This window comes from Solanum verrucosum, unplaced genomic scaffold, assembly GCF_900185275.1.
Source record: "Solanum verrucosum unplaced genomic scaffold, falcon-dt-bn FXZP01000060.1, whole genome shotgun sequence".
Classification (NCBI taxonomy): Eukaryota; Viridiplantae; Streptophyta; class Magnoliopsida; order Solanales; family Solanaceae; genus Solanum; species Solanum verrucosum.
In genome coordinates, this window is record NW_026020129.1 from 11197521 (window position 1) to 11223239 (window position 25719).

Sequence of the window (25719 nt, forward strand, 5' to 3'; positions counted from 1 at the left end):
CTACCATTACATGATAATTAGTACTTCTTGACTTTCACGCGCTTTTACTTCTCAATACAATAACGAGGTCACTCGTAGCGTAAATGTCTCCACATCTAAGACTTAATTTAATCCAATCTCCTCGATTAAGACAAAATAAATCCCACCATTACATGATAATTAATATTTCTTGACTTTCACACGGTTTTACGTCTGAACACAATAATGGAGTCACTCGTAACGTAATCTCCACATCTAAGGCTTAAATCCAATATCCTCGATTAAGACTAAAGAACTCCCACCATTACATGATAATTAATACTTCTTGACTTTCACGCGCTTTTACGTCTGAATACAGTAACAGAGTCACTTGTAACGTAAATTTCTCCACATCTAAGACTTAAATCCAATGTCCTCGATTAAGAGAAAAGAAACCCACCATTACATGATAATTAGTACTTCTTAACTTTCGCACGCCTTTACTTTTTAATACAATAACAGAGTCACTCGTAACATAAATTTTTCCACATCTAAGACTTAAATCCAATGTCCTAGATTAAGACTATAGAAATCCCACCATTACATGATAATTAGTACTTCTTGACTTTCACGCGCTTTTACGTCTGAATACAGTAACAGAGTCACTTGTAACGTAAATTTCTCCACATCTAAGACTTAAATCCAATGTCCTCGATTAAGAGAAAAGAAACCCACCATTACATGATAATTAGTACTTCTTAACTTTCGCACGCCTTTACTTCTTAATACAATAACAGGGTTACTCGTAAGTCGTAACGTAAATTTCTCCACATCTAAGACTTAAATTCAATGTCCTAAATTAAGACTAAAGAAATTCCACCATTACATGATAATTAGTACTTCTTGACTTTCGCACACTTTTACTTCTTAATACAATAACGGAGTCACTTGTAAGTCGTAACATAAATTTCTCCACATCTAACACTTAAATCCAATGTCCTCGATTAAGAGTAAAGAAATCTCACCATTACATGATGTTTAGTATTTCTTGACTTTCGCACGCTTTTACTTCTTAATACAATAACGGGATCACTCGTAACGTAAATTTCTCCACATCTAAGATATAAATCCAATTTCCTTGATTAAGAGTAAAGAAATCTCACCATTACATGATAATTAAAACTTTTTGACTTTTACGCGATTTTTACGGGAACAGTTCCACCATTACACGACAAGCGGTGGTGTTAACTCTACTTAGTTTATAACCAAGCGTTACAAACCCAACCAACCCCGCACTCTACCCCTTCACAGTTCACACTACACAGATGAAAAAAGGAGACAAGCACGTTCTCTGCAGGGAGCGGTAGAAAGCAACAAATCAAGCCATATATTAAGCTGTTTTTGGGTAAACTCCGTTACAGAGTTTTCTCTTTCTCTCTCTCTCTTTCTCTCTTTCTCTTTCTCTCACATACAAAATAGAAAAAGAAATGAAATTATTAAGCTGTTGCTTCTTCTGTTGTTGCTCCTGTTTGTTCCAGTAGTAGTACTACTACTATTGTTGGCTATTTTTTTTTTTCTTCTGCAGTACTTAAAACTTTATTTTTGGTTGGTGGGGGTGTTTCTTTAAGGCTTAAATGTGTTGTTGGTATAACAGAGAAGAAATGTGGTGAATTTTAGCTAGTTTTGAGATGTTTTTTGAGCTAATTACTTGATTTTGAATTCTGGGTCTTCTTTTGTTTTTGGAATTGAAGTTTGATTATACTCATGGCAAGTAAAAATGGGTGTTATCAGTCTCAGCAGAAGAAAAATTCATCAGGTGAAAGTTTGTTTTTTTTTTTAAGTTTAATTTGAGAATTTTGGATCTTTTTTTGTTTTGTTGTTTAAAATGTGGGTTTTTTGTGATTTTTTTTTTGAGTTTCAGGTAAAGATGATCTGTATCATGAGCTATGGCAGTTGTGTGCAGGTCCAATAGTGGATGTTCCAAAGGAAGGAGAAAGTGTTTATTATTTTCCACAAGGCCACATGGAACAAGTAAGTTTTTTTTCTAAAAATAATAATAATTGAATTCTGGGTTTTTTCTGTTTTAGGTGAATCTGGTTGATTCAAAGCTAAGTTCTTGTTTTTGAGTTATGGAGTTATGAATGTTTGGGTCAATTATTGGATTTCTCAATTTGAGTGTATCTTTTTTGGTTATTTTTAGTTATGTTTTCTGGGGATTGTAAAATTTGTATCTTTCTCTTTTTGTCTCACTTTTTTTGGTTTTGTGGAAAAGTTGGTAGCATCAATTAATCAAGAAATGGATCAAAGAGTTCCATCATTCAATCTCAAATCAAAGATCCTTTGTAGAGTTATCAACAGTCATTTCCTGGTATGTTTACTTTTTATTGTTTCTTTGATCAGTATATTTTACATACATTGTATTCATACTTGTTAGTATTTCATCCAAAAGAAGTGATGAATTAATTGTTGGGTTCAAAGTTCAAACATTGGAAGGTGAGCCTTGGCGTATGCGTAGCTGGCAAAGTTGTCGGCTTGTCGTGATGTGACCGCCCATGAGCTCACCGATTCAAGCCGTGGAAACGGTCTCTTGCAGAAATGCAGGGTAAGGCTGTGTACAATAGACCCTTGTAGTCCGGTCTTTTCCTGAATCACGCACATAGCGGGAGCTTTAGTCCACCGGAATGCGTTTAAAGTTCACACAATTTTGTATTTGAAATGTAAAATGTTTTGATGATTGCTTGTAGGCTGAGGAAGATAATGATGAGGTCTATGTCCAGATCACTTTGATGCCAGAGGCACCAGATGTAAGAAGTTAAAATTGTTGTAGTATTCACTTGTTTATATGCATTTTATTGATCAATTTGGTTGTAATTGCTGATCTGATTTTTAGAAAGCCGAGCCGACTAGTCCCGATCCAGTCCTTCCGGAGCCTGTAAAGCCTAAAGTCCATTCTTTCTGCAAGGTTCTGACTGCCTCCGATACAAGCACTCATGGTGGATTTTCTGTTCTAAGGAAACATGCTAATGAATGCCTTCCTCCCTTGGTAACATAAGTGTGATCCTTTTGTATAGGCTAGCCTACATTTCCCCCCCTGTTTTGACAAGTTGTTGAATTAGCTCTCATGTTTGTTATACTTTGTTAGGACATGAACCAGCAGATTCCGACCCAGGAATTGATTGCGAAAGACCTTCATGACATGGAGTGGCACTTCAAGCATATATTTAGAGGTAATTGTTTTGTTTGTAGTGTGTAACAGAAGATATCAATGAAGCTTTATCTGTATTTGTAAAGGTCAAAACTCATCCGTCGTTGTTTTAATTATAACAGGCCAACCTCGGAGACATTTACTTACCACAGGGTGGAGTAACTTTGTTTCTTCAAAGAGATTAGTGGCAGGGGATTCTTTTGTATTCTTGAGGTATCTCTTTCTGGTCCTAGTTTCTCGTATGAGTATAATATTTGATTGCATTATCTATCACTATTGCATGTCATGTCATATATCCAGAACAGTTAATGTTGGTTTGTTAATAATCATATTCTAATGGATATGTATGCTCTAGGGGTGATAATGGAGAACTACGAGTTGGGGTCAGACGGCTTGTTCGCCAGCAGAGCTCAATGCCATCATCGGTGATATCAAGCCAGAGCATGCACCTAGGAGTCTTAGCTACAGCATCTCATGCTGTTACAACCCAGACCTTGTTTGTTGTTTACTACAAACCGAGGTTTGTCACATACATCTCTTTTCAATTATCCCGTCATCCTTATGCAAAGTAGAGATCATTTTCATGCCAGAGAACATACTAAATCTTTTCTGCTGTGACAACCTTCAGAACCACTCAGTTCATCGTAGGCCTCAACAAATACTTAGAGGCTGTTAATCATGGATATTCAGTTGGCATGCGATTTAAAATGCAGTTTGAAGCGGAAGAGAATCCTGATAGAAGGTAGTGATATCAATTACTCCCTAGCTCCATTTTGATTTATTTGTCTTACTTTGCTTTTTAGTCTGTTTAAAAAGAATGCATCTTTCCCTTTTTGGCTTTAATTCAACTTTCCACTTGACATCTTTCTTAAATTCCGTGTCAAGTTAAAATCAGCAAATAAATTGAAATGGTGGGAGTATTCAGAAGTCCTCCAATTAGATGTGGAAGTCTTTGATCAAGATGTTTATTTGCCAACTGCTTAGTTCTGACATGTATTTGTTTTTTCTTGGGCTCTTCCCTTGTTATTTCTCAGATTTATGGGCACTATAGTTGGGGTTGATGATCTTTCCTCACAGTGGAAAGATTCTGCGTGGCGATCCTTGAAGGTTGATATCTTTGTTTGAACATTTATATTTCAGCAATATTCTTTAAGTTCAGTTGGTAATCACCAATTCTCCCTTCGTTCCAGGTTCGATGGGACGAGCCTGCAGCCATTGCAAGGCCTGACAGAGTTTCTCCTTGGGAAATCGAACCTTATGTGTCTTCAATTCCAAATGCCCTTGTCCCACCAACCGCAGGGAAGAACAAAAGGCATCGGCTACATAGTGAAATCAAAATATCAGGTCTGAATGAAAATTCTCAACAGCATTGTGTTTTTTCAAGTGTTGGTTGCTGATATTTTAAGTTCCATTTTCATTTTCTTAATTATCTTGCCTTCTTTTCCTGTTAGAACCTGCATCCTCAATTGCGTCAGCGGTTTGGAATCCTTCCCTCGACTCGCCTCAGTTTAACACCTCTGGCATCAACAGCAGTACTAATTGCACATTAACGTCTCGCACAGAGAGTGGTTGGCCGCTTCCTCATTTAAATACTTCAGGTATGCTTGTGGATGAGACAGAAGACAGTAGAAGTGCTTCAACTTGGTGTGGTTTTCCATGCGTTTTGGCCCCGCAATTCGGTCAAGGGACTAATCAGCCGATTGTTATTCCTACTGATGAGAGAAAATGTAATACCAAAACAACCTGTAGATTATTTGGTATTGACTTGAAAAAAACCTCAATTAGCACTACTGAGGCACTACTACCGCCACAGCCAGCCGACATTTCTCGTGTCTCCGCAGAGAGAGCACCTCCAAACATGGTGCCTGCTGGTGATTCAGATCAAAAGTCTGACCTTTCAGTAGACTTCAAAGATCAAATGCAAGGCCATTTGCGGTTACCCCTAAAGGAGGTTCAAAGCAAGCAGAGTTGTTCCACCAGGTCTCGCACAAAGGTATTAATCAAAAGCCGAAAAATTGCATTCTTACCAACTCAGTTTCTCCTCAAAAGATATTATTAATATCTCTAACATCTTTTCTCATGTGGAATCCCTTGAGAAGGTGCAAATGCAAGGCGTAGCTGTAGGTCGTGCAGTGGATTTAACCATATTGAAAGGATACGATGAGCTTACAAAGGAGCTTGAGGAGATGTTTGAAATCCAAGGAGAGCTTCAGTCACGACAGAAATGGGGGATCTTGTTTACAGATGATGAAGGGGATACGATGCTTATGGATGATTATCCGTGGCAGTAAGTTCTCTCTCACTTTAACAATTCAAGACTGAAATACATATATAACCACTGCATAAGATCTTTGCTACATCCTGTAATTTAACACGTCGCGTATCACTTAATTGCAGAGACTTTTGCAATGTGGCGAGGAAGATTTTCATTTGTTCAAGTCAAGATATGAAAAAATTGACCCAGTCTCGCGCAGACAGTTAAGTGACTCCTTTCAAATGAAATGATGGCGGAAGATGGTGAAAGTTAAGACTCCGCCTTTTGAAGTTGTATCATTTTGTGATCTCTTCGACTTCATTCTCCAGATATAATAGGAAAGAACGACAGGGTGTTGACATAGCAAGGCGTAGAAGCTTGTTTTTACGCTCTTTTTAGCCTAGTTCATGCTTGGTTTTGAGAGCAGTTAAGTAACTAGTTATAATAGGATAAGACTAGTAAAGATATAGTACTGGAAATTGTAAAAAGTTAACGGTGTTCTCTAATGGGGAGTCTAGTAGTGGTTTGTGTAGTGTTCTATTCGCGCGTTAACCTGTAAATACTCATGTGTCATTGCAGTATTCTGCAATGTATCGTCTTGTTAGCGTGCTTCATCTTAATGAAAACTCCATGGTGGAAATTGCTCTATACTTGCCCTTTCTGTGAGACTTGTGATGCACAATAGGGATTTCTTGTGTAAATTTAGACTCTTTTGGCACATCATGCATCACTTTGTAAGTTTTCCCCTTTACTGAACAAAAAATCTTCAAAACGCTCCTTCACGTGTGTGTTTTATTCTTTGCTAAAGGGTGATGCTAAGATTTAAATTCGATATCATTTTCTTTACTAAAAGGGTGACAATAAGACTTGAAGGATGTTAAATTATGTGCTCTCTTTATTTAGAAGTTTAATAAGTTTTTGATTCATTAATTGACTTTGGTTAAGATGTTGAGTGCAAAATAAATAAATGAATCAATATCCCTATCATAGCTAGGAAGAGTGTCCATATAGTCATGGGCCTCATGAGTTGTCAAATGTCATGTAAAGGTATTTGTCTTTGCATGAGTGCTATCTCACGCTCAAAACTTCTTTGTTATGAGTTTGAGTCGTTATGTTCTGTTTCCATGCTTAGCTTGAGTGATTTTCACTTATGATGTTATTAGTCATCCTCAATCTTATTGAATGGACTATGAAGGAGTTAGTCAAGTAACTCAGAGTTTCGATCGATTCACCTTCGCCTTCACTAATCTGAATTGTTCTTCAGATAATAAATATTCAATGTTCCATCTTCGGAAATCAACACTTTTAATGCTATTTGACGACTTGACGTACAATAAACTATATATGCCTAGTATGAATCTATACCCCAGAGGTTATAAACTCGTCGGATTTGTTGACCAAAATATCGATCATGACTTGATAAGGATGGATATTAACTCCATCTTTGTGGTATACAAAAATGTTAAATTCTTTCTCTAGAATTCAAAAAAAAAATGTGGATTAATTTGCCCACTTAATAGAAGGAAATGATAAAATAAGAAAAGAGAAACACAACAAAATACAAAAATATAATTAATTAATCAATCAATATTTGAGTGTGCCTTCTAATTGTTCAATTGAGAATCATGTAAAGGTATAGAAGGAATTGACACAATAAGAGTTTTGGGAGTTAACCAATCATTTTCTAGTGCATATATCATAGGAGATTTAGAAAAATATAAAAATGAGTGGCCATGGAGGTTTGATATTCGATCTGATTTTCTATGATTTACATTAAGTGACATAAATTAAAGATAAATTATTGACAACTTCGTAGTTCTTGGAGTATAAAACACACCAACATTGACTTCTTGGAGTGGGCATGAATGGTATGATTTTCGAGTCGATTTCCTATGATTTATGATAAGTGGCTTAAATTAAAGATAAATTATTAACGATTTCGTAGTTATTGGAGTATAAAACACGCTGACATTGACTTCTTGGAGTTTAGTAATCATAATTTTTTTTTAATCTCCTCGATCAACTTCTTGATTTTAGTAGTAATCCATCCATTAAGGTACATTCATGACTTGATGTGTTCGATTTAATATTTATTGTACTGAAAAAATTATGAATTTTAATCTAACATTTGTTGCGATTTTTTCGTGAATTTTACATATAGATCTATGATCAACATAAAAAAAATATTGATTTAGATAAATTTGGTATCGAAACACTACTACTTCATAATAACCTTAAGTCATATTTGATCATGACCTATATGTATAATTTAACTTATAAGGGGTTCTAATTGAACAGAGGTGGATATAGGGCCCATATATGAACTTACGTAAATTTAATAACTTTTGTTAAGATCATATTTAACAATGAATTAAGTTCTTATTGTAATATTAACTTGAGATCGTTATAAATTATATGTATATATATAATTTCCTCTCGCTTAATACAAACACAAACACATTTTATCCATTTGTGTTTGTATAAAAGCGAGAGAGGGCGAGCGAGACTGCCACCAAACGAGAGTGGCGAGCGAGATTCCACCAGGGAAAGTGGCGAAAATAGCAATAGTTTGCTATAGGGTACAATTAAATCAAAGTATATTTATAGCATTTAATTTGAATTAATAGTTTGTTATTATATACAATTTTCCCTTATAAAATTCATAAACTTTAAATCTTAGATCCATCTCGATCTATAACTGGCCATCCTTTGTGTGTTCTCTATAGCAACTGGCTAGGAGTATAAAATACATCCCTTATAACAAAAAATTGGAATAGCCACAAACTTCGTAGCTAACATAACTTTTTAATTATCTGTCGCAAGTAAAATACTTAGAATTAGCTATAACTTTTATTATTTAGCTATAAAAGTCATTCACTTTGTTCTATTATATTATTATTATTATTATTTAATATTAATATCTTGGATATGAATATTTTTAGTATTCCATTTCGAACGGCACATGGTTGAAATTGTTTTGTTGGTCACCAATCACCATCACTTATATTTTATGGCTATTAATTATGTCATATCACTCACTAATCAATGTAGTTAAACAGTAGCGAAATTAAAATTTTCATCAAAATATTTAAATTTTAACTAAAATAACAGCAACGTAACCTTGTTAGTCAATTACTATAAATTGAATGACTTTTTGAGTTATTAATCATATCAAATGTAGACATATATGTTGTTGTATTTAAGTTGTATAATCTTAGGTATATTGTTTAAGTAGTTGAGAAAAGATCATTTATCATTCATTTTTTTAAAACCATTTATGTCAATTAGACATTACATTTATGAAAAGAGCATTTGACCAGTACCCTCCAAAAGGGATTTGTTGGAGATTCCAATTTCCAAATTCCAATTTACATGTGCAATATTGATTGGCATGATTACAATCACTAATTTTCAATCAGGTGTTAGAAATAGAAAGATACTGATTATTTAGGTGTTAGAAATTGAAAGATATTGATTATTTTTCAAAGACAAGATCAAAAAGTGATTGTATATTAAACGTACTTCTCTTTTTCATACGTCTTTAGAAGAAATCATCATAGAAAAAATTAATTTAGTTAGTATTATTTTTTTAAGCTGTAAAAAACTAGTAAAAGAATGAATCAATAAAATTGCCTTGAAAGCTATATCTACGACAATTAATGCTTGTAAATTTTAAATTCCATTTTCTTAATACATTGTGACAAAACATGATATTCTTGTTGAGGTATATATGGTCAAGAATACAAGAACAAGAATACAAAGAATCTCATTATTTTATTTAACAAATCAACCTAATTCCACCTTTTTAATTATTTAAATGTAAACTTATTTTTAAAAAGGTCTTCATTTTATCTGAAGAGATTTTTTATAAGTATAAAAATGTAATAGCATTTTTTTTATAAAAAAAATAACTAACTACACTTTTGATACGTGCTTATAGAGTTCTCTTTCTTTCTCAAATTTTGTACACAATTAACATAACCATATAATATCAAAGTGAGGAGGTAGCTAAAATATATTTATGGGGTAAACTATTGTACACTAACAATGCATATAACATAAATTTTAAATGAAAATTAATTTAAAAACAGCCCTTTCGGCTGTAAAATCTATATGATTACAAACATTAAACTTTCATATTAGTTTATGAAATTCAAGAGTAATAGAGGACAAGTGAGGCCAAAGCATGCTCAGATTGTTAAACATCTTTAATATTGATCGATAAGTTAAGAATTTGAATCACTCAAAAAAATATTTATTATCTTGAGAATAAGGTGAAGAAGAAAATAAAAATTAAAAAGAGAAATATTGAAATACAAAATAATTATTTAAAGACGTATACCAAGTAATATAACAACTTCCTCTTACAAAAGAATAAAAAAATTCAAACCCCATCTTCAAGTTCAAACAAAATTTCAACATCCATTATTTTTTTCTTAATTTCCACTTCAAGTACTTTTTTAATACATATTAAAATTCAACTAAAATACTGTCCATACACCAACTACTCCATTTGTTCATTTTCATTTATTCCGTTTCGACTTTACCCACATTTAAATTAAAAAAAAATTGACATAAATATTATATCACAATATCCCAGTAGCACTTCTAAATATCTTCAAGAGTTAGTTTAGAAGAAACTATTTTCACTCAAAAAACTTTAAACTATTTCTAAGTAAAATACACGTTCAAACACTACTTCAAAAATTCAAAATTTTACTTAAATTTCAAGATTCAACTTCAAAATCTATAATCAGCTTAGTCTTAGATCTTGAAAATGATTCGAAGAATAAATACCTAATGTAGAGATAAGAGTAAAACATGAATAAAATATGTTTTTCTCAATCTTGATACAGCAAAAATAATAAATAAAAATGAAAAATATATTTTTAAATATAATGAACACGTAAAATAAACGGAGGGAGTATTTTGGAATCCTTCCTATAAATAGCACTCCTCTCACTACAATAGTCTATCACTCCATCATCTACACTAATAACACACTTCAAGCAAAAATGGAAACCACCACCACCTCCGCCGCCGTCACCACCACCGTTAACACCGGCGGTCTTCACTCCGTCGAGGTGAATCCACGACACCACATCCTCAACCGCGCATTTGCACTTATTTACCTTTTTGCCATCCTCGTTATTTTTTATAACCATATACTAAAACTCCTAAATTCTACAAATTCCTTTGTAACTTTCTCCATATCATTTTCCATTTTAATTTCAGATTTAATCTTAGCCTTCATGTGGACAACTATTCAATCTTTTCGTATGCGTCCACTAACACGTCAACAATATCCCGAAAAAATAACAAAAAACTTTAGTAACGAAATTAATAATTTTCCAGCATTCGATATATTTATTTGTACGGCAGATCCCTATAAGGAGCCACCGTTAAACGTCGTTAACACGGCGTTATCAGTTATGGCCTATGATTATAATCCGATCGAAAAAATATCGATTTATGTATCGGACGATGGAGGATCGGAGCTTACGTTATTTGCTTTTATGGAAGCTGCAAAATTTGCTGTATATTGGTTGCCTTTTTGTAGGGAAAATAAAATAATTCAAAGGTCTCCAGACGCATATTTCAACTCTAATTACACAGAAAATTCTGAGACAAAGAAAATCAAGGTATGTTTTTTTTTCTCGAATATATATTATATTACTACTAAACAGAACGTCTTCTAGTGATTTTTTAAAATTAATAATAGAAAATTAGTTGATTTTCAATAATACTAAATCATGGTTATAATGTTTTGATTTTTCAAAAATATCTTAACGTATATGTCGGATATTCCTTCAAAGATATATTATTACTATTTCGATATAATGATATTTTTAAGAATTCGAGCAACATAGGAATACGAGATTTTTGGCACGGTTATTTCTGCAAGCATGCATGTGCGATGTACATTTAATTTATATATTATAGCCTGCGTTTCAGATCTGGCTAAGTTTATTTATGCGATATTTTGGTAAATTTGTTGTCTAGCAATTATTGATAAAGGGACATAGAGGTTTGGTACGATTGATTTTATGGTCTATTATAAATATTATATTTAGTTATATTATGTGGTCTTTTCTATAAGATGTCGGGTCCCAATTTAATATATATGTGGTAGTTTTCACTTTTCGAAAGCTGATTTGTTTAATATTTGAAGTTGAATTAAATTTGATCAAACTAATATTAATTAAAATTTATAAGATATTCAAAATATATACAATAATACTGTATGTTGAGAAAAAAATATAAGTACTTTATAAAAATGTTTATCAAAGTTCACAGAGTTTCAAAAATTGAAAAGTGTCACATAAATTTAAAATGAAAGAGTAATATGTAACATATGAGATCGTAAAAAATACATGAAATCTTTATAAAATCATTTTCTTCTATTTAATTAAATATAATTTGTGATAGGAAATCATAATTCTGGCTAAGGGAAATCACGAATAGAATATTTGTTTATCTTACACGATATCTCGTATTTCTATATATTTTCGTTCTTCAAGATTCAAATTATGCCGTATTTTAGTCAATATTTTAAAATATAATTGTACAAGAAGATAAACAACTTGCACTTTGATTGACTAGTATCTGGCCTGAGTTAATTTCACAATTATCTGAACATATTTTATTAGACATTTATTTGTCATTTTGTTTTTTGAATTCAATCTTTCTGACGTTATAGCTAAGACAAAAAAAACAGATATTTTCTTTAATTTGTCATTATTCATTAATTAAAAGTAGCAAAATAACTAAACTAGAATATATAAAATGCTCATATGTCATTTTTTGTTATATAATGTATTTGACTAATAAATCTAGCCAATAATATTGTCCACAACTCTTTTAAGAAAATCTTATATTATTTTTAAAATGTCATAAAGCCTTTTACTGTGATATGCTAGAATCTTTATCTTAGGTTATAAAAGAAAAACAAATTATTATTTTTCCTAGGTATATACATACGTGATATAATTTTAACATAAAAAAATATATTTTCACTTATCTTTCAACGTGACTCAAGCTATTATATTATTTATCTTATTTCCGATCGAACTCAAACTTTATGAATTTTATATTATATGTGTAGTTGATGTATGAAAACATGAAGAAAAGAATAGAAGAAGTGATTGAAAGGGGAAAAGTGGATGAAGATTATATTAACAATGAGGAAGAACTTCAAGCTTTTACCAAATTTTGGACGCCTGAATTTACTCGTCATAATCATCCTTCTATTATTCAGGTAAATATATATATCGTAACAATTCAATTCACTTGTGATATTGTCATTTTCAACATAATTCTATATGATCTTAAAATATATTTCAATATTTTGTTATTATGAGACTTTGTCTAATTTTAAAATGTGTCACTATAAAAAGTACAAAAATTACTAATTAGCTATTAATTTAAAGTGCTTAACACATGTTGCCAAAGAGACTAATTTGCGTTTGATTGTAAACATGTTACTTAAGATCATATGTTTGGTGATTAATTAGGTAACATCATATATTTAACTTATCCTTTAATCAAATTGGTTGGTGTAGGTTTTGTTAGAAAGTGGCAAAGATGAAGACATGACAAGTCATGGGATGCCAAATCTTATTTATCTTTCAAGAGAAAAAAACAAGAGTTCCCCTCATCATTTTAAAGCAGGTGCCCTCAATGCATTGGTAAGTAAAATCTCATCAATTTTATTTTAAAAAAACAATTTATTTATTTATAAAAATTATTTTTACTAATAGTGTAAATATCTTTTAATAAAATTAAGGAAAAAAGGGTAAATATATCCCTCAACTTGATTTGAAATAAATTCCTCTATCATTTAACAAATGATACATATATCAACGATCAGTAAAAATAAGTATATATCTACTCAGTTTTTGTGGGTTTTTTTACTTTAGTCTATTAACGAAAATAATTAATATGCATTGTTTATTAGTGGCGAAGGTATATACGTACTAAATTGCAGAGTTAAGGAATATATTTGTCTCTTTTCCCTGTAATATTTACACTTGATGTTAATATCTTCGAGTATATTCATCATTTTTTCAGCGAATGATATATACGTTCTAAACATCGAAGTCAAAAGGATTATATTTGCCTCTTTTCCCTAAAATATTATCGAATTGATTATTAATATCTTCTTGTGATAGCTTCGAGTATCGGGAATAATGACAAATGCACCAATAGTATTGACACTTGACTGTGATATGTACTCTAATGATCCATCAACACCTCAACGGGCTTTATGTTACTTCTTGGACCCAACATTACGGCCCAATTTAGCCTACGTTCAGTTTCCTCAAACTTTTCATGGGCTTAACGAAGCAGATATTTATGCAAGTGAGATAAAAGGCCTGTTTTTTACTAATCCAATAGGCATGGATGGGCTTAATGGGCCTAATTATGTTGGAACTGGATGTTTTTTTCGTCGTCGAGCTTTTTTCGGAACTCCATCTACATTCGAGCAGCCCGAAATTCCAGAACTGTTTCCGGATCATGTTGTGAATAAGCCCATTCAGGCCCAAGAAATTTTGCGGCGAGCCCATTATGTAGCGAGTTGCAACTATGAGAGTGGAAGTAACTGGGGTTCCAAGGTGAGCTTTAGTTTACATTGCACTAACAACTTTTTTTTCGTGGCAATTGGTTCGAATTTGCCATGTGATATTTCTAGTATACATGGTAAATTCGAACTAATTCCCACGAAAAAGAATAATTGCACTGGTAACTTCTTCGTGGCAATTGGTTCGAACTTGTGATATATGTTAGATCATGTTGCCACGAAAAAATTGCTAGAGCCGAAGGCAACAAGTTCATAAGTCAGTAACTGTGGTGTATAATATATGTATAATCCGTGTTTAATATGTATATAATCAGTATAATCAGTGTATACTCTATGTATACCAGATAGAAAAAGTAAACAATGAATCCGTATGACTAACAATTTCAAAATTATGCAGATGGGCTTTAGGTATGGATCACTTGTTGAGGATTACTATACTGGTTATAGGCTTCAATGTGAAGGTTGGAAATCAGTATTTTGCAATCCTAAAAGGCCTGCATTTTTAGGAGATATACCAATTTCTCTCTATGATGTGGTCAGCCAAAACAAGAGATGGTCTGTGGGCCTTCTTGAAGTTGCTTTCTCAAAATATAGCCCATTAACTTTTGGGGTTCAGTCCATGGGCCTTGTTATGGCCCATTGTTATTCTCACTATGCATTTTGGCCCATTTGGTCAATACCACTTACTCTATATGCTTTCATCCCTCAACTTACTCTTCTCAATGGGGTTACCATCTTTCCAAAGGTATGCACCAATTCATTTTGGTCCTTTTTGATATATGACTCACCATATTTAACGTTCAATTAATTAAGTTATGTGTTTCGATTCCCTTTGATGTAGAAAATATATCATATTATCGTCATATAACAAAGTAACACTACATATGTAGACATAACACATGACTAATTAAGTGGTGGAACGACTAATCTTATGGTAAATTTGTGGATATTGACAAGCAAATGAATAAAAAGTGTAATTGTTTTTTTGAGGTTTAATGCTTTTTTTTAATATTCATTTCAGGTTTCAGACCCTTGGTTTTATTTGTATGTTTTTATGTTCCTCGGAGCTTATGGACAAGATTGCTTGGTTTTTATGTCTAATGAAGGGACATTTAAAAGGTGGTGGAGTGACCAAAGAATGTGGATGATAAGGGGATTAACATCTTTCCTATTTGGAACAATTGAGTATTTAACTAAACACTTGGGCATATCGACACAAGGGTTCAATTTAACAAGCAAAGTAGTCGATAATGACCAAGGTAAAAGGTACCATCAAGGAATTTTCGAGTTTGGGGTTGTTTCACCTATGTTTGTGATACTAGCAACAACATCAATCATCAATTTAGTAGCATTTCTCAAATCATTAGCACAAATATTCAATGGTGATCGAAATTTGGATGGAATATTTATCCAAATGTTTATTGCTGGTTTTGTTGTTATTAATTGTTTGCCAATTTATGAAGCTATGGTTTTGAGAAGTGATAAAGGAAGAATGCCTACAAGGGTCACTATTTTTCTCAACATTTCTTGCTTGTACTCTCTATATGGCATTTGCTTTTCTTCTAGGAAATATGTAATAGCAAAGTTTTTTTTAAAAAAAAAAAAAAAAACTTTGGGACTTTCTGTTATTGATCTTGTAGTCTTATTTCTTAGTTTAGTTAAGAAGCAATATTACATTTAGTTGAAATATTCAAGAATAAAAGGATTATAGAAATCTTATAGAATGTTGTAATTCTTTATATTTGGTGTATGTGAATCAAGTCTTGTTTTTTGGAGATTAATAAGTGATTTTTTTTTCAAATTTTGATTTTCTATATCAACAAAAAAAAATCCGTCCATGTTCTAACAAAATTTCAATTTCATTCTTTCGGTCATATGTCTTATCAAAACTAAAAAAAGATTGTCATATTTAATGTCATTCTAAAGTTGTATCTATAAACTATATATACTCTAATATGCAACACTTTTGTGTGCCTTACAAATTCCAAGAAATGCAACAAAACTAGGTAGTCCTTCAAATTCTCCTTTTCTTTAAAAGGAAAACTTGGATCATTTCTCGATTTGTGTGAGTCATTTTTGTGCAGGGATCACACAGATCTTCTCTGTATCATTTCAATTTTATCTGCAATTGACATTCATGTGTCAGGAGCCTTATCAATGTTGATAACATGAGTTTCTACATTTGAAAAATCTCTCTCAATATTGTCAACAATGCTAGATGATGAACTACTAGCACTAGACAATTCTTCAACTATCACCACCACATGTTGCTCATGCTCCTCTCTACTAACCGTTATATCGTGGTGTTCCCTTTCCTCCTCGATGACACTCGAAGGGTTGTTATTAGAAGGTGGTTGTTGTGGAGGTTGCGGTTTTTTGTTGGTAACAAGGACATGGCATCGACAGAGTGGACAAGAGAAATTTGAACGAAGCCAATGGCGTATGCATTCAACATGAAAAATGTGCTTACAATAAGGTAGTTGGTGTAACTCCTCTTTGATCTCAAATTCTCCCAAACAAACACAACACCTGTGAAATTTTTCGTCGTAATGTTAGTAAATAACAATACAACAACAACATCTCAGTCTCAAACTAGTTAGGATCGACTATATATATGAATCCTCTCTGTTTCATTTTAGTACAGAATGATAAGTAAAACAGATTTCTTGAAGTAGACATGTTACCATAACTAGTTTTACTTCTTTTTATTTCACATAGATTTCAAGGGCAATAGCTTTTTCGAGACCAATCCCAACAATATCGAGATTGAAATGAAATTCTAGTTAGACCCCACATCCACTTTCTTGGAACTAACTGATAGGCATTTAGTTTTTTGTAGAACAAGTGGAAAATGATATGCAACTTTAATCGAGGTAAAAAGGTGGAGCACAAAAGCCCTCCACCCCACCAAAAAGTAAAATACTTGGTGCTTGCCCGTGACATATAAGGCATGCTTTTCGTGATTACTATGAAATAGATGTCAGTCAACTCATCATTCATCAGGAACCGGAAGGATACAACATCACTCTTGGAAAAAAAGACGAGAGAATCCTCCCTTTAATTTTGACTATCCTAGGCTAGAGGACTTGACGGACCACTTCAGAGGACGGGAGGAAAAAACATGAATTTGACAAGTAACACAAACAAAAATTTAAAAGTTTTAACTTACTGAGAATCCTTCATCATTGAATCTTCATCAAATAGTATAACAGGAAGCTTATAATTCTTGAGCATCCCCTTTGCATCTACATCACCCTACAAAACAAGAAAAACTTTTCATGGTTTCTTGAAAAAACATGAAAATTCAAAGCTACGTTGTTTCAGACTCTCCAAAAACGATCTTTTACTCATGTTACATCCTTCCAAAAATAACACTACTATTTTAAGAGGATCCAACATATCAATCAATATTTTTGAAGAGTCTGAACAGAAAAAGAAATCAAGAAGAGAAACTAACATGAATAATAACTTGATTTGAACTTCTTGGAAGTATAACAAGAGGGGAATTAGAACCAATAGAAGCTCTTCTTTTGAGATAAAACAAGTAAAACAAAAGAAACAAGATTATAGAAAAAAGTATTGGAATTGAAAAAATGAAAGCTTGATAAAGTTTAAGTTGAAGTGCTTGAGGATACAAATGAGGTGGACTAGGAGATTCAGGTACCCCCATTGAATTTTTTTTTAAGTAGACACTTAAAACTAAGTTTAATGAAACAAAAAAAAGAAGAAAGATTATAAGTTATAAGCTTAATATGTATACATAAACCTTAGCTTATATAGCTTTTATATACATATCAAGATCAAGAAAATGATAAAAAAGGTGAAAAAAGGATGTTTTTAATTGAGATTTGAAAAATGTGAAGTGCTTTTTTGGAATCAAATTAAGTGATGAAAATTGTATGATTACTTTATTTACACTTTTTAATTGATGTGACTTGTTCATAACTTCCCACTGAGATTTTTTTAAATATATAAAAACGAAAAGGTCCCTCATTCCACTCTCTCATGTTTTCTAAATTTTTTTTAGCACAAGGTTCAATCATAGTTCTCCCACTGGGAACAGATAAATAATGATAATTATAAACTTTGTCACTTACCTTATCGATATATCATTTGAAAATCATAGGATTGCATAGTGTTCCAAATATCTTAATTTTACCTAATGTTACATTAGGGACCATTCATACTCTTGTTGTTAGTCCGTCCTCTCGTAATTTCTGATTTTAATTTTAATAACATTTAAAATAAAGTAAACTTCACGATGTCAAAATATTTTGGTTAAAAAATTAAGACTCACCCACTACTTCATCGATCCATTATACTTCAAAGAACAACTTTCACATATAGCAAACATAAAAATCATATTTATATGTTATAACTATAGTTTGCATAATTGCGCTCCATAACAAATTTTATGTTTGCTATGGAGCTTTTGATTTGTATAATTCGCTCGATAAATCCAATTTTATACAAATTGTTCAGTTTTGTATAAATTCATTTATACATTATAATTTGTATAATAAGATTTATATTTGTATAATTATAAGTGTATAGGACGCAAATATATGTATTTATATTTGTATATACACTTTTCTCTCGCTTTATACAAACACAAACACATTTTGTACATTTTATACATTTGTATACCGAATGGGTAATTGTATATCGAAAATGGCTAATTGTATACCGAACCAGATGACAAAAAGGGATATTTGCTGCGAATTACAAATAAGATAAACTATGACTATAACATTTAATTTGAATTAATAATTTGCTATTTCATACAATTTTTCCTATTTGAAATTAGAACTTTGTTAGGATAAAAAAACAAATACGATAGTAACTAATTATTGAAAAAAGTATAAATAGTTCTTAAGTATAAAAAAGGGTGAAATTAAGATATAGATGTAATTCAATTATTATCTTTACACTTTACACTAAAGTAAAAACAAATATCTGTCTTTCTTACAAGTCATTTCACTTTTGACAAGACTCCCACACAAAACAAGTTTTATTTTTTTTATGATTTGTTTAGAAAGTTTGATAATCAATCAACTTCATTAGATAGTCATTAAGGTGGTGAGCACTAATCAAATAAGCCTGACAACTTTCAAAATCTCATTGGAAATGGAAGATAAAAAAAGTGTTTTTTATATAAAGTTAAGCTCGTTTAATTTGGTCAAGCTTTTCAGAAATCTAAAATATTTTTTTATTTATTTTAAAATATTTAATTTTAAAAAAATTGAGATAGTTAGTTTTAGTTTTAGTTTTAGTGAAAACAAGAATTTGTGTTGATAATAGAGAGCATGAGCAAGTACCTTATTGAAAAGCGTATATAAACTTACACTCAATAATTTTCTTTTGAAGAAATTATCTTTAATTGAGTACTTCCTAATAACTTATGTTTAGCCAAGCTTGCAGAATATTGAAAATATACTTTTGAACAGTAGTGATTTATATTTAACTAATTAATTAGAATAGCATTTTGTGCTTGATTAAACCCCTTTAAAAAAGCTACTTGTTTCTCAAAAATACTTGTTTTTTTTCTCTAAAAGTGTCACATGTAAATAAATTATTTATTTTTATCTAAATTCTAATTTAGGGGTGGACGTTCGGTTTTTCGGTTTGGTTTAATCAAATTTCAGTTCGGTTTTTCGATATTCAGTTTTAGAAAAGTGTGCATCATATTTCATACCAAACTAGATCGGTTCGGCTCGATATTTTCTACTTCGGTTCGGTTTAGTTCGGTGTTTTTAAATCGGTTTTTCGATGTGAATAAAAATAAAGAGGGAATATGATAAAGTGTTAAGAGTTTCATGTGTTTAATTTATAATTAAGAAGACGCTGCATAGATGATTCTTTAACTAGAAGAATTCAAATTTTGTTTCTGTTTCTAGCAAAAATGCCAAAGAATTTGTTAATTAGATGGATTATTCACCCTCCTATGTTGCTACAGAGATGACCAACTAAATATACAACGACAAAATCAACAAACATATGCAGATAAATGGTAAAGAGCACACAGCAATTATCTTTACTCACAAAACAAGGTCTACAAAGACTCGTCCACACATTTTTATTTTTTTTAAAAAAAAACAACACCATCAAACGGCACTATCTCTGTGGATACACGATTCAACATATTCAAAACATAGACTTTAGGTCTTTAAGGTTTGCACTTTACTGATTTGTCATTTAAAAATTGAAATGTGCTAGGTAAATATTTTGAGTCAAAATATATAAGTATTATTAAGTAATATAATTTAAATATTTTTAAATTTATTTAATAAAACTTCAATTCTTTGGTGCACCGTAATTTTGGGACCCTTACACTGAACTCCGAACCGAAGTTTCAAAAATAAAGAGTTGACACCGAACCGAAACACTGAAGAACCAAAATAGTTTAATTCGATTTAGTTTTTCGGTTTTCCGGTATTTATGCCCACCCCTAATCTAAACATTTGGAATTTATTGCGTTTGGCATCAACAAAAATGAGTGGTTCTTCCACAAACTACACTCAAAAGTGTTTTTTTTTTCTTCACATAAATGAACTTTTTCTTATCTAGAAAATACCTAGCAATATATTTTTAGTACTACTATACTATAGTGGCCCCTACAACATGCATTGATTCATATGCTCCTATCACTTCTTGTTGATTACCATAAAAAGGGGTCCATCCATAACTCTTGAAATGTCATATCATATTTGCACTCTCCATCCACCAAAGCAAGGGATATCCTCAAATAATAATAATAATGAAATTAATAACTACGTTTTAATTCCAAATTAAATAGAATTTTATAACCATTTTTACTATATTCATGTCGACTTTAGAATATTTATCATAGTTTTATGTTGATGGATAGATAACTTGATATAACTACTGATGGAAGATAACATATATTCGATAAAATAGTTGAAATGTGGTAAATAGACGTGACTATTACCGTATTCCAAAAAGGAAAAAGAACACTAGTAGTCTATAGGAGATTGACCTTTAAGTCAAGCCAAAGGATTAAAACAAAAGGATTCAATTTAATCATGTGATCATAAAGTAATTCGACTTTACAGATATGAAGACAAGTTTACCAATTGTTAAGAGACTTATATGCATTAGTGGAAGATCTTGTTTCCTGGTAATGAGCATTAGCCGTTGATGACGGGTTGATCACTTACATTAATTAACTAATTTAAATTAGCAAATTATTGTTAAGAAATATCTTCTCTATACCCTAAGGTAAATTTGACTCTACTATTGAGAACGCAGTGTCTGAATCAACTTGCGTAAATTTCAATTTTTTGTTGCATACTTACTATCTTTATACAAGTTTCATTGAGTAACTACTTTACTTACATTTAGTGGTAAATGTAGAATTTCCATGAAGAGGATTTATTATATATCTCTTTCTGAATAGCGTAGGATTTCTAAATCTTAAGAACCGGAAATCGTTGCCATGAGCCTTGTAGGTGGGGTCAGGTTAGCCGGCACGATTATCTAGACAAGTTGGAGGCTAGCTCCAGCCTCCATGTATGCTCCAAATAAGTTTACTTATCAAGACTTAAAGGATACTAGAATTGATACTCCATCCACTATGATTTAGATAATCTAGGAAAAGTCGTTGAATATCTAATTTTTTTATGATTTTCATCCCACTTTATTAATAGTTAAACTTAACACCAATGGATATAATTAACCAACTTGCTCTTTTTTTTGTCTCCATTTACTAGTATATGCTCTTTATGTCTCCATTTACTAGTTTTAAATTTATAACTAATCCTTTTCCAACAACTTTACAAAGATTTAATCTCACTTAATGTGGGCATTTTCTTGGAATAAATTCATGTTTATTGTTTGTGGGGTGGAAAAAGATCCTCATAATTTCCCTAATCTTTCTATCAAAGTGGGAATTGAGGTCATCCTCAAACTACACCATTAAATCAGATTCTCAAGATTTTCCATAAAGCAAAAAAAAATAATATTAAACTTATCTAGTATATAAAGTAATCTGACTTTGGAAAAATTCTTAGCAACCAACATAAAATGACTATTTTATGACATATATGTTAAGGTGGAAGCCAACAGTGTTGTCTTAACGCAATCAATACAAAATTTTGAACCAAATGTCTACATCATAACCCACAAAAATGGTCAGCCTTGCTTTTGGAAGCAACAAAAAGCAAGAAAAGGTTGACCAATAGTTGGTCCTAATACTGTCCAATATACAAACCAACCACCAAACTTAAAAGGACATTGGTGAAGTATAAGCCCCGGTGAAAGACAAAGGTGGAAAGTGAAGCGAGCTAGTAGCTACAACGATCCCCCGGAGGGGAAGTCAAAACTCATGTTCAGGCAAAAATATCGGCAACAATATGTTGAATTGGCAGGTTAGTTGATGAAGAAGTTGGGAAGGTACCAGCTGCCTATGTGGTGTTAAACCAAGATGTTAAAGAGAGGGAAGGGGAAATCGTGAACTATGAGATCAATCCAACTTTCACACATCTCAACTAATTCCACGTGGTACCATCTACCTCCCATAAGCAACAAAAACATATCCAGTGAAATTCCACTAATTGAGGTTTAGGCAGGGTAGAGTGTACGTAGACCTTATCACTACCTCGTGGAGATAGAGAGGTTGTTTCCAAAAGACTCTCGCCTCAAGCACAAGTACTAAATAACTCTCCAGATGGGAAGAAACGACCTGGTGTTTCTCAACCCATTTCATTGTCCATTAGGTCACACTGTTGGGTTACATTAGTCCACCTTCTCATGTGAAAAATTCTCTATAATAATTAAGAGAAATGGTAATCTGACTTGACAACCAAAGAGATCAGAAAAGTAAAAATGAAGGTAATCAAGTGCTCAATAATGCTACTATTATTATATTTTAAGAGCCAAATTGGAGGATACTTAAGCAGAATGTAATGGCAACTTTCAGTAATATAAAAGAATATTACAAATTGATACTGTTTTACTTTGAAAAAGGATGTAATTACTTAAACATCTGAAAGGCGCGATGAGGAAAACTTGCCTCCTCTCTGTTATCGTCTTTTACAGCTGAACAGATGCACAAATTTAACTAACTAACCACACTAGTATTTTCTTTTCCTAATCTTGAAAGTGGACGATCGGATAACATCATCATCAGTTACCAATGTTGCCTCAAGGGCTACAATGGATTCAGGTTTAGTAAAATAAGTGAACAGGAGGTAGATACCGTCCAAGTACGTATTTGTCTCTCCAGCCTTGTTTTTCCTCCTAATGCTGTATGCAAGTGGAATAACCCCTCGGTTGAAGACCTCCACATACATACCACCACCAGCAACCAGCAACTGCCCAAGAGAAAGAAAAACAAAAGATTAAAACTTGCATCGTCAAATAGCATGTGCAACTGAAATTGATGGGAGACTATTAGTTAGAATTGTTCAATCCATAACAGAGTTACTACAAGTCTATTATGTATACTTTTAGATGAGATGGTCATATACTTTTACTATTTCCCTTCACGTGCGGGCTTGATTCCATTTTTATGAATCAGTCATGTGAAAATCCTTTTTTTGATAATGGGTGACAATGAGAGCCTGATCTAATACCATGTTGAAGAGAGTTTCTTGGTTGATTAGACGGAGCAGCTGGTTAAGAGAAAAACACAAAACATGGGGAACATTGGCACTTACCAGTGTGTCTATTGGATTGACCTGCTAGGCAAGCTGAAATGTTGGAACAAACATAGAACAAAGATAAATGTGATGATGCTTAACTTTTTTCTCTCTTCTGGTTTATAAGGCATTTAACAAAATGAAAGTTTCCCCAATCATTTGTATGTGAAAGATGACAGATAGTTTCATCAACTTTAAGTCGATTCATACTCAGTGTAATCCCACATGCGGGATAAGAGAAGGTTGGTGCATACGGAGCCTTACCCCTACCTAGTTAAGGTAGAGACATTGTTTCCGATAGACCCTCAGCTCAAGTAAAAACAACAACCAGTAAGAAAAGGAAATACAGTAGTAAATGAAACATGTAGAAAATAGAGTTTCATCAACTTTAAGTAATTTTATCATTGTTCTGCAGCTTTGCACATGACTATTTTTCTAATAGACATCGACTACAACATCAAAACTGAGATGGGCAAACCAAAAGACATCGTCCATGTTCACAAGGAAGAATGATAAGGTGATAATAGTCATCAGACCGAGGCTTTTGGACTCGAAAAGCAGATGGAGAAAAAGAACAAGATTAAAATGAAAGTTCTTACGTGGGAACAAGAAGAATGAATATTGTAGCAGAAGCTGAGAGTGACTTTCTTCTAACTTAGACCATGTCCATGTCAGCTTAAATTATAACGAAATGTTGAATTATGCATCCAAACTCTGTTGACTGTTGTTAGGTTCAAATATTAGATTTTTCCAACGAATGGCATTCTAGTAAGTAGACAAAAAAACAAAAAGGAAGTATATTTTTGGATAATCTTGTGCTTAAATCAATTGCAAACTTCTTTTGCTTTCAAGCTTCCACCTCTTAACAGAAAAAGAAAAAAAAACAGTTTTTTAGCCAAGAGACGGGAATGGAAGAAATTTTCATCATGTCAAACCGTATATCAATCACTTGTTCTGTTTCCCTAATGATCTCCCTGTTTCAAATGAGCATAATTATCTTCATTTCTCAGTTCACATTGAAATCAGCTGAAGAGTATCAAATGATACTATATGCAGCTCAACTTCTGATAAAAATACTAACTCCCTCAGTCCTAATGTGTGGCACCTTTCACTTCGCATTCATGAACTACGAAAAACATATTAAAATGTATTCTTTGCCTTCAGCATATGGATACAAAGAGAATTACAACAACAACAACATATTCCAGTGAAATCTCACAAGCGGGGTCTTGAGGCTAGAGCATACGCAGACCATACACCTATATCTTGGAGGTAAAGAGGCTGTTTCAGGAGCACCCTCGGGATACTCAGAGAATTATAGTACTTTCTCGTACAAAATGAATTAGTCTAGTTCAATTTATCTCCAAAAGTCAATCAAATTGACTCTAAATAAGCAAGAAACGCCAAACAAATTGGGAACAAACAGTATATTAGTTTCAAAAATTCAATCTTTAGAACTCTCAACTTCAACTCTAATGCTCAAACAGTCAAATCAGCAATTGAAAACTTAAAATCCACCCAAATTGAGCATAGAGCCTTGCAAGTTATATCAATTTCCAAATACATAAACAAGCATTGTTACCTCTTCGTATTTCTGGGTAAGAGCAAGTCTTTCATCTTCAGACATATCGGGTCTCAAAACCACCATTGTTTCATAAGGGCGTAACCCAGGTGGACACTGCGGTTCCTCTTTATCTTCAACTGCAGAAATCCCCGACCATGGTGTCGTCGGTGGCTCATCAGCATTTCCTCCCCCGAATCCACCCTCGAAAAACGAGCCCGAAAATTCTAGAGTTTGGGCTTTCAAGATTTGCCCAGAATTGTTGACCCTTTTGGTGAAACCCTTGAAGCTGAAAGGTATTGAAGGTTTAGAAGAAGTGAGTGTGGAGGTAAGAGATGGAAGTACTGATGGAGAAGAAGAAGAAGAAGACGCCATTGTTGAGAGATAAAGTGGATAAGAAAGAGGAAATTCACAATTTTCAGTTCAGAGTTTAGACATTGGTAAAATTGTACTAGTGAAATTTATTGGTTTTTTTGTTTAGATACCCTCAAGATTTGTAAA

General features: G+C 32.4%; 4 protein-coding genes and 1 non-coding gene across 5 annotated transcripts; 2 read left to right on the top strand and 3 right to left on the bottom strand.

The window, feature by feature from the left end:
- Positions 1 to 1619: 1619 nt before the first annotated feature.
- LOC125827115 (auxin response factor 9-like) lies at positions 1620 to 5730 on the top strand. The gene is made up of 14 exons (XM_049506475.1): positions 1620 to 1780; positions 1880 to 1989; positions 2231 to 2326; positions 2703 to 2762; positions 2849 to 3001; positions 3101 to 3185; positions 3286 to 3376; positions 3519 to 3683; positions 3792 to 3905; positions 4198 to 4270; positions 4354 to 4507; positions 4615 to 5156; positions 5263 to 5450; positions 5561 to 5730. The coding sequence occupies exons 1-14, from the start codon at positions 1723 to 1725 to the stop codon at positions 5643 to 5645; spliced, it is 1974 nt and encodes a 657-aa protein (XP_049362432.1). The 5' UTR covers positions 1620 to 1722; the 3' UTR covers positions 5646 to 5730.
- A 4678-nt stretch (positions 5731 to 10408) lies between these two features.
- On the top strand, positions 10409 to 15585 carry LOC125827108 (cellulose synthase-like protein G3). The gene is given in 7 exon segments (XM_049506469.1): positions 10409 to 11059; positions 12523 to 12675; positions 12980 to 13105; positions 13589 to 14032; positions 14396 to 14743; positions 15020 to 15511; positions 15513 to 15585. Coding segments are annotated over 7 exon segments (2253 nt in total). The 5' UTR covers positions 10409 to 10432; the 3' UTR covers positions 15576 to 15585.
- A 344-nt stretch (positions 15586 to 15929) lies between these two features.
- On the bottom strand, positions 15930 to 17888 carry LOC125827112 (probable E3 ubiquitin-protein ligase RHA4A). Its single transcript, XM_049506472.1, has 3 exons — positions 17456 to 17888; positions 17168 to 17253; positions 15930 to 16527 (listed from the first exon to the last, which is right to left on the bottom strand). The coding sequence occupies exons 1-3, from the start codon at positions 17666 to 17668 to the stop codon at positions 16134 to 16136; spliced, it is 693 nt and encodes a 230-aa protein (XP_049362429.1). The 5' UTR covers positions 17669 to 17888; the 3' UTR covers positions 15930 to 16133.
- On the bottom strand, positions 16037 to 16143 carry LOC125827226 (U6 spliceosomal RNA). The gene has a single exon (XR_007442977.1). It is a non-coding gene; the product is annotated as a U6 spliceosomal RNA (small nuclear RNA).
- A 4996-nt stretch (positions 17889 to 22884) lies between the features above and the next one.
- LOC125827113 (30S ribosomal protein S6 alpha, chloroplastic) lies at positions 22885 to 25648 on the bottom strand. The gene is made up of 2 exons (XM_049506473.1): positions 25240 to 25648; positions 22885 to 23330 (listed from the first exon to the last, which is right to left on the bottom strand). The coding sequence occupies exons 1-2, from the start codon at positions 25591 to 25593 to the stop codon at positions 23091 to 23093; spliced, it is 594 nt and encodes a 197-aa protein (XP_049362430.1). The 5' UTR covers positions 25594 to 25648; the 3' UTR covers positions 22885 to 23090.
- Positions 25649 to 25719: the final 71 nt, after the last annotated feature.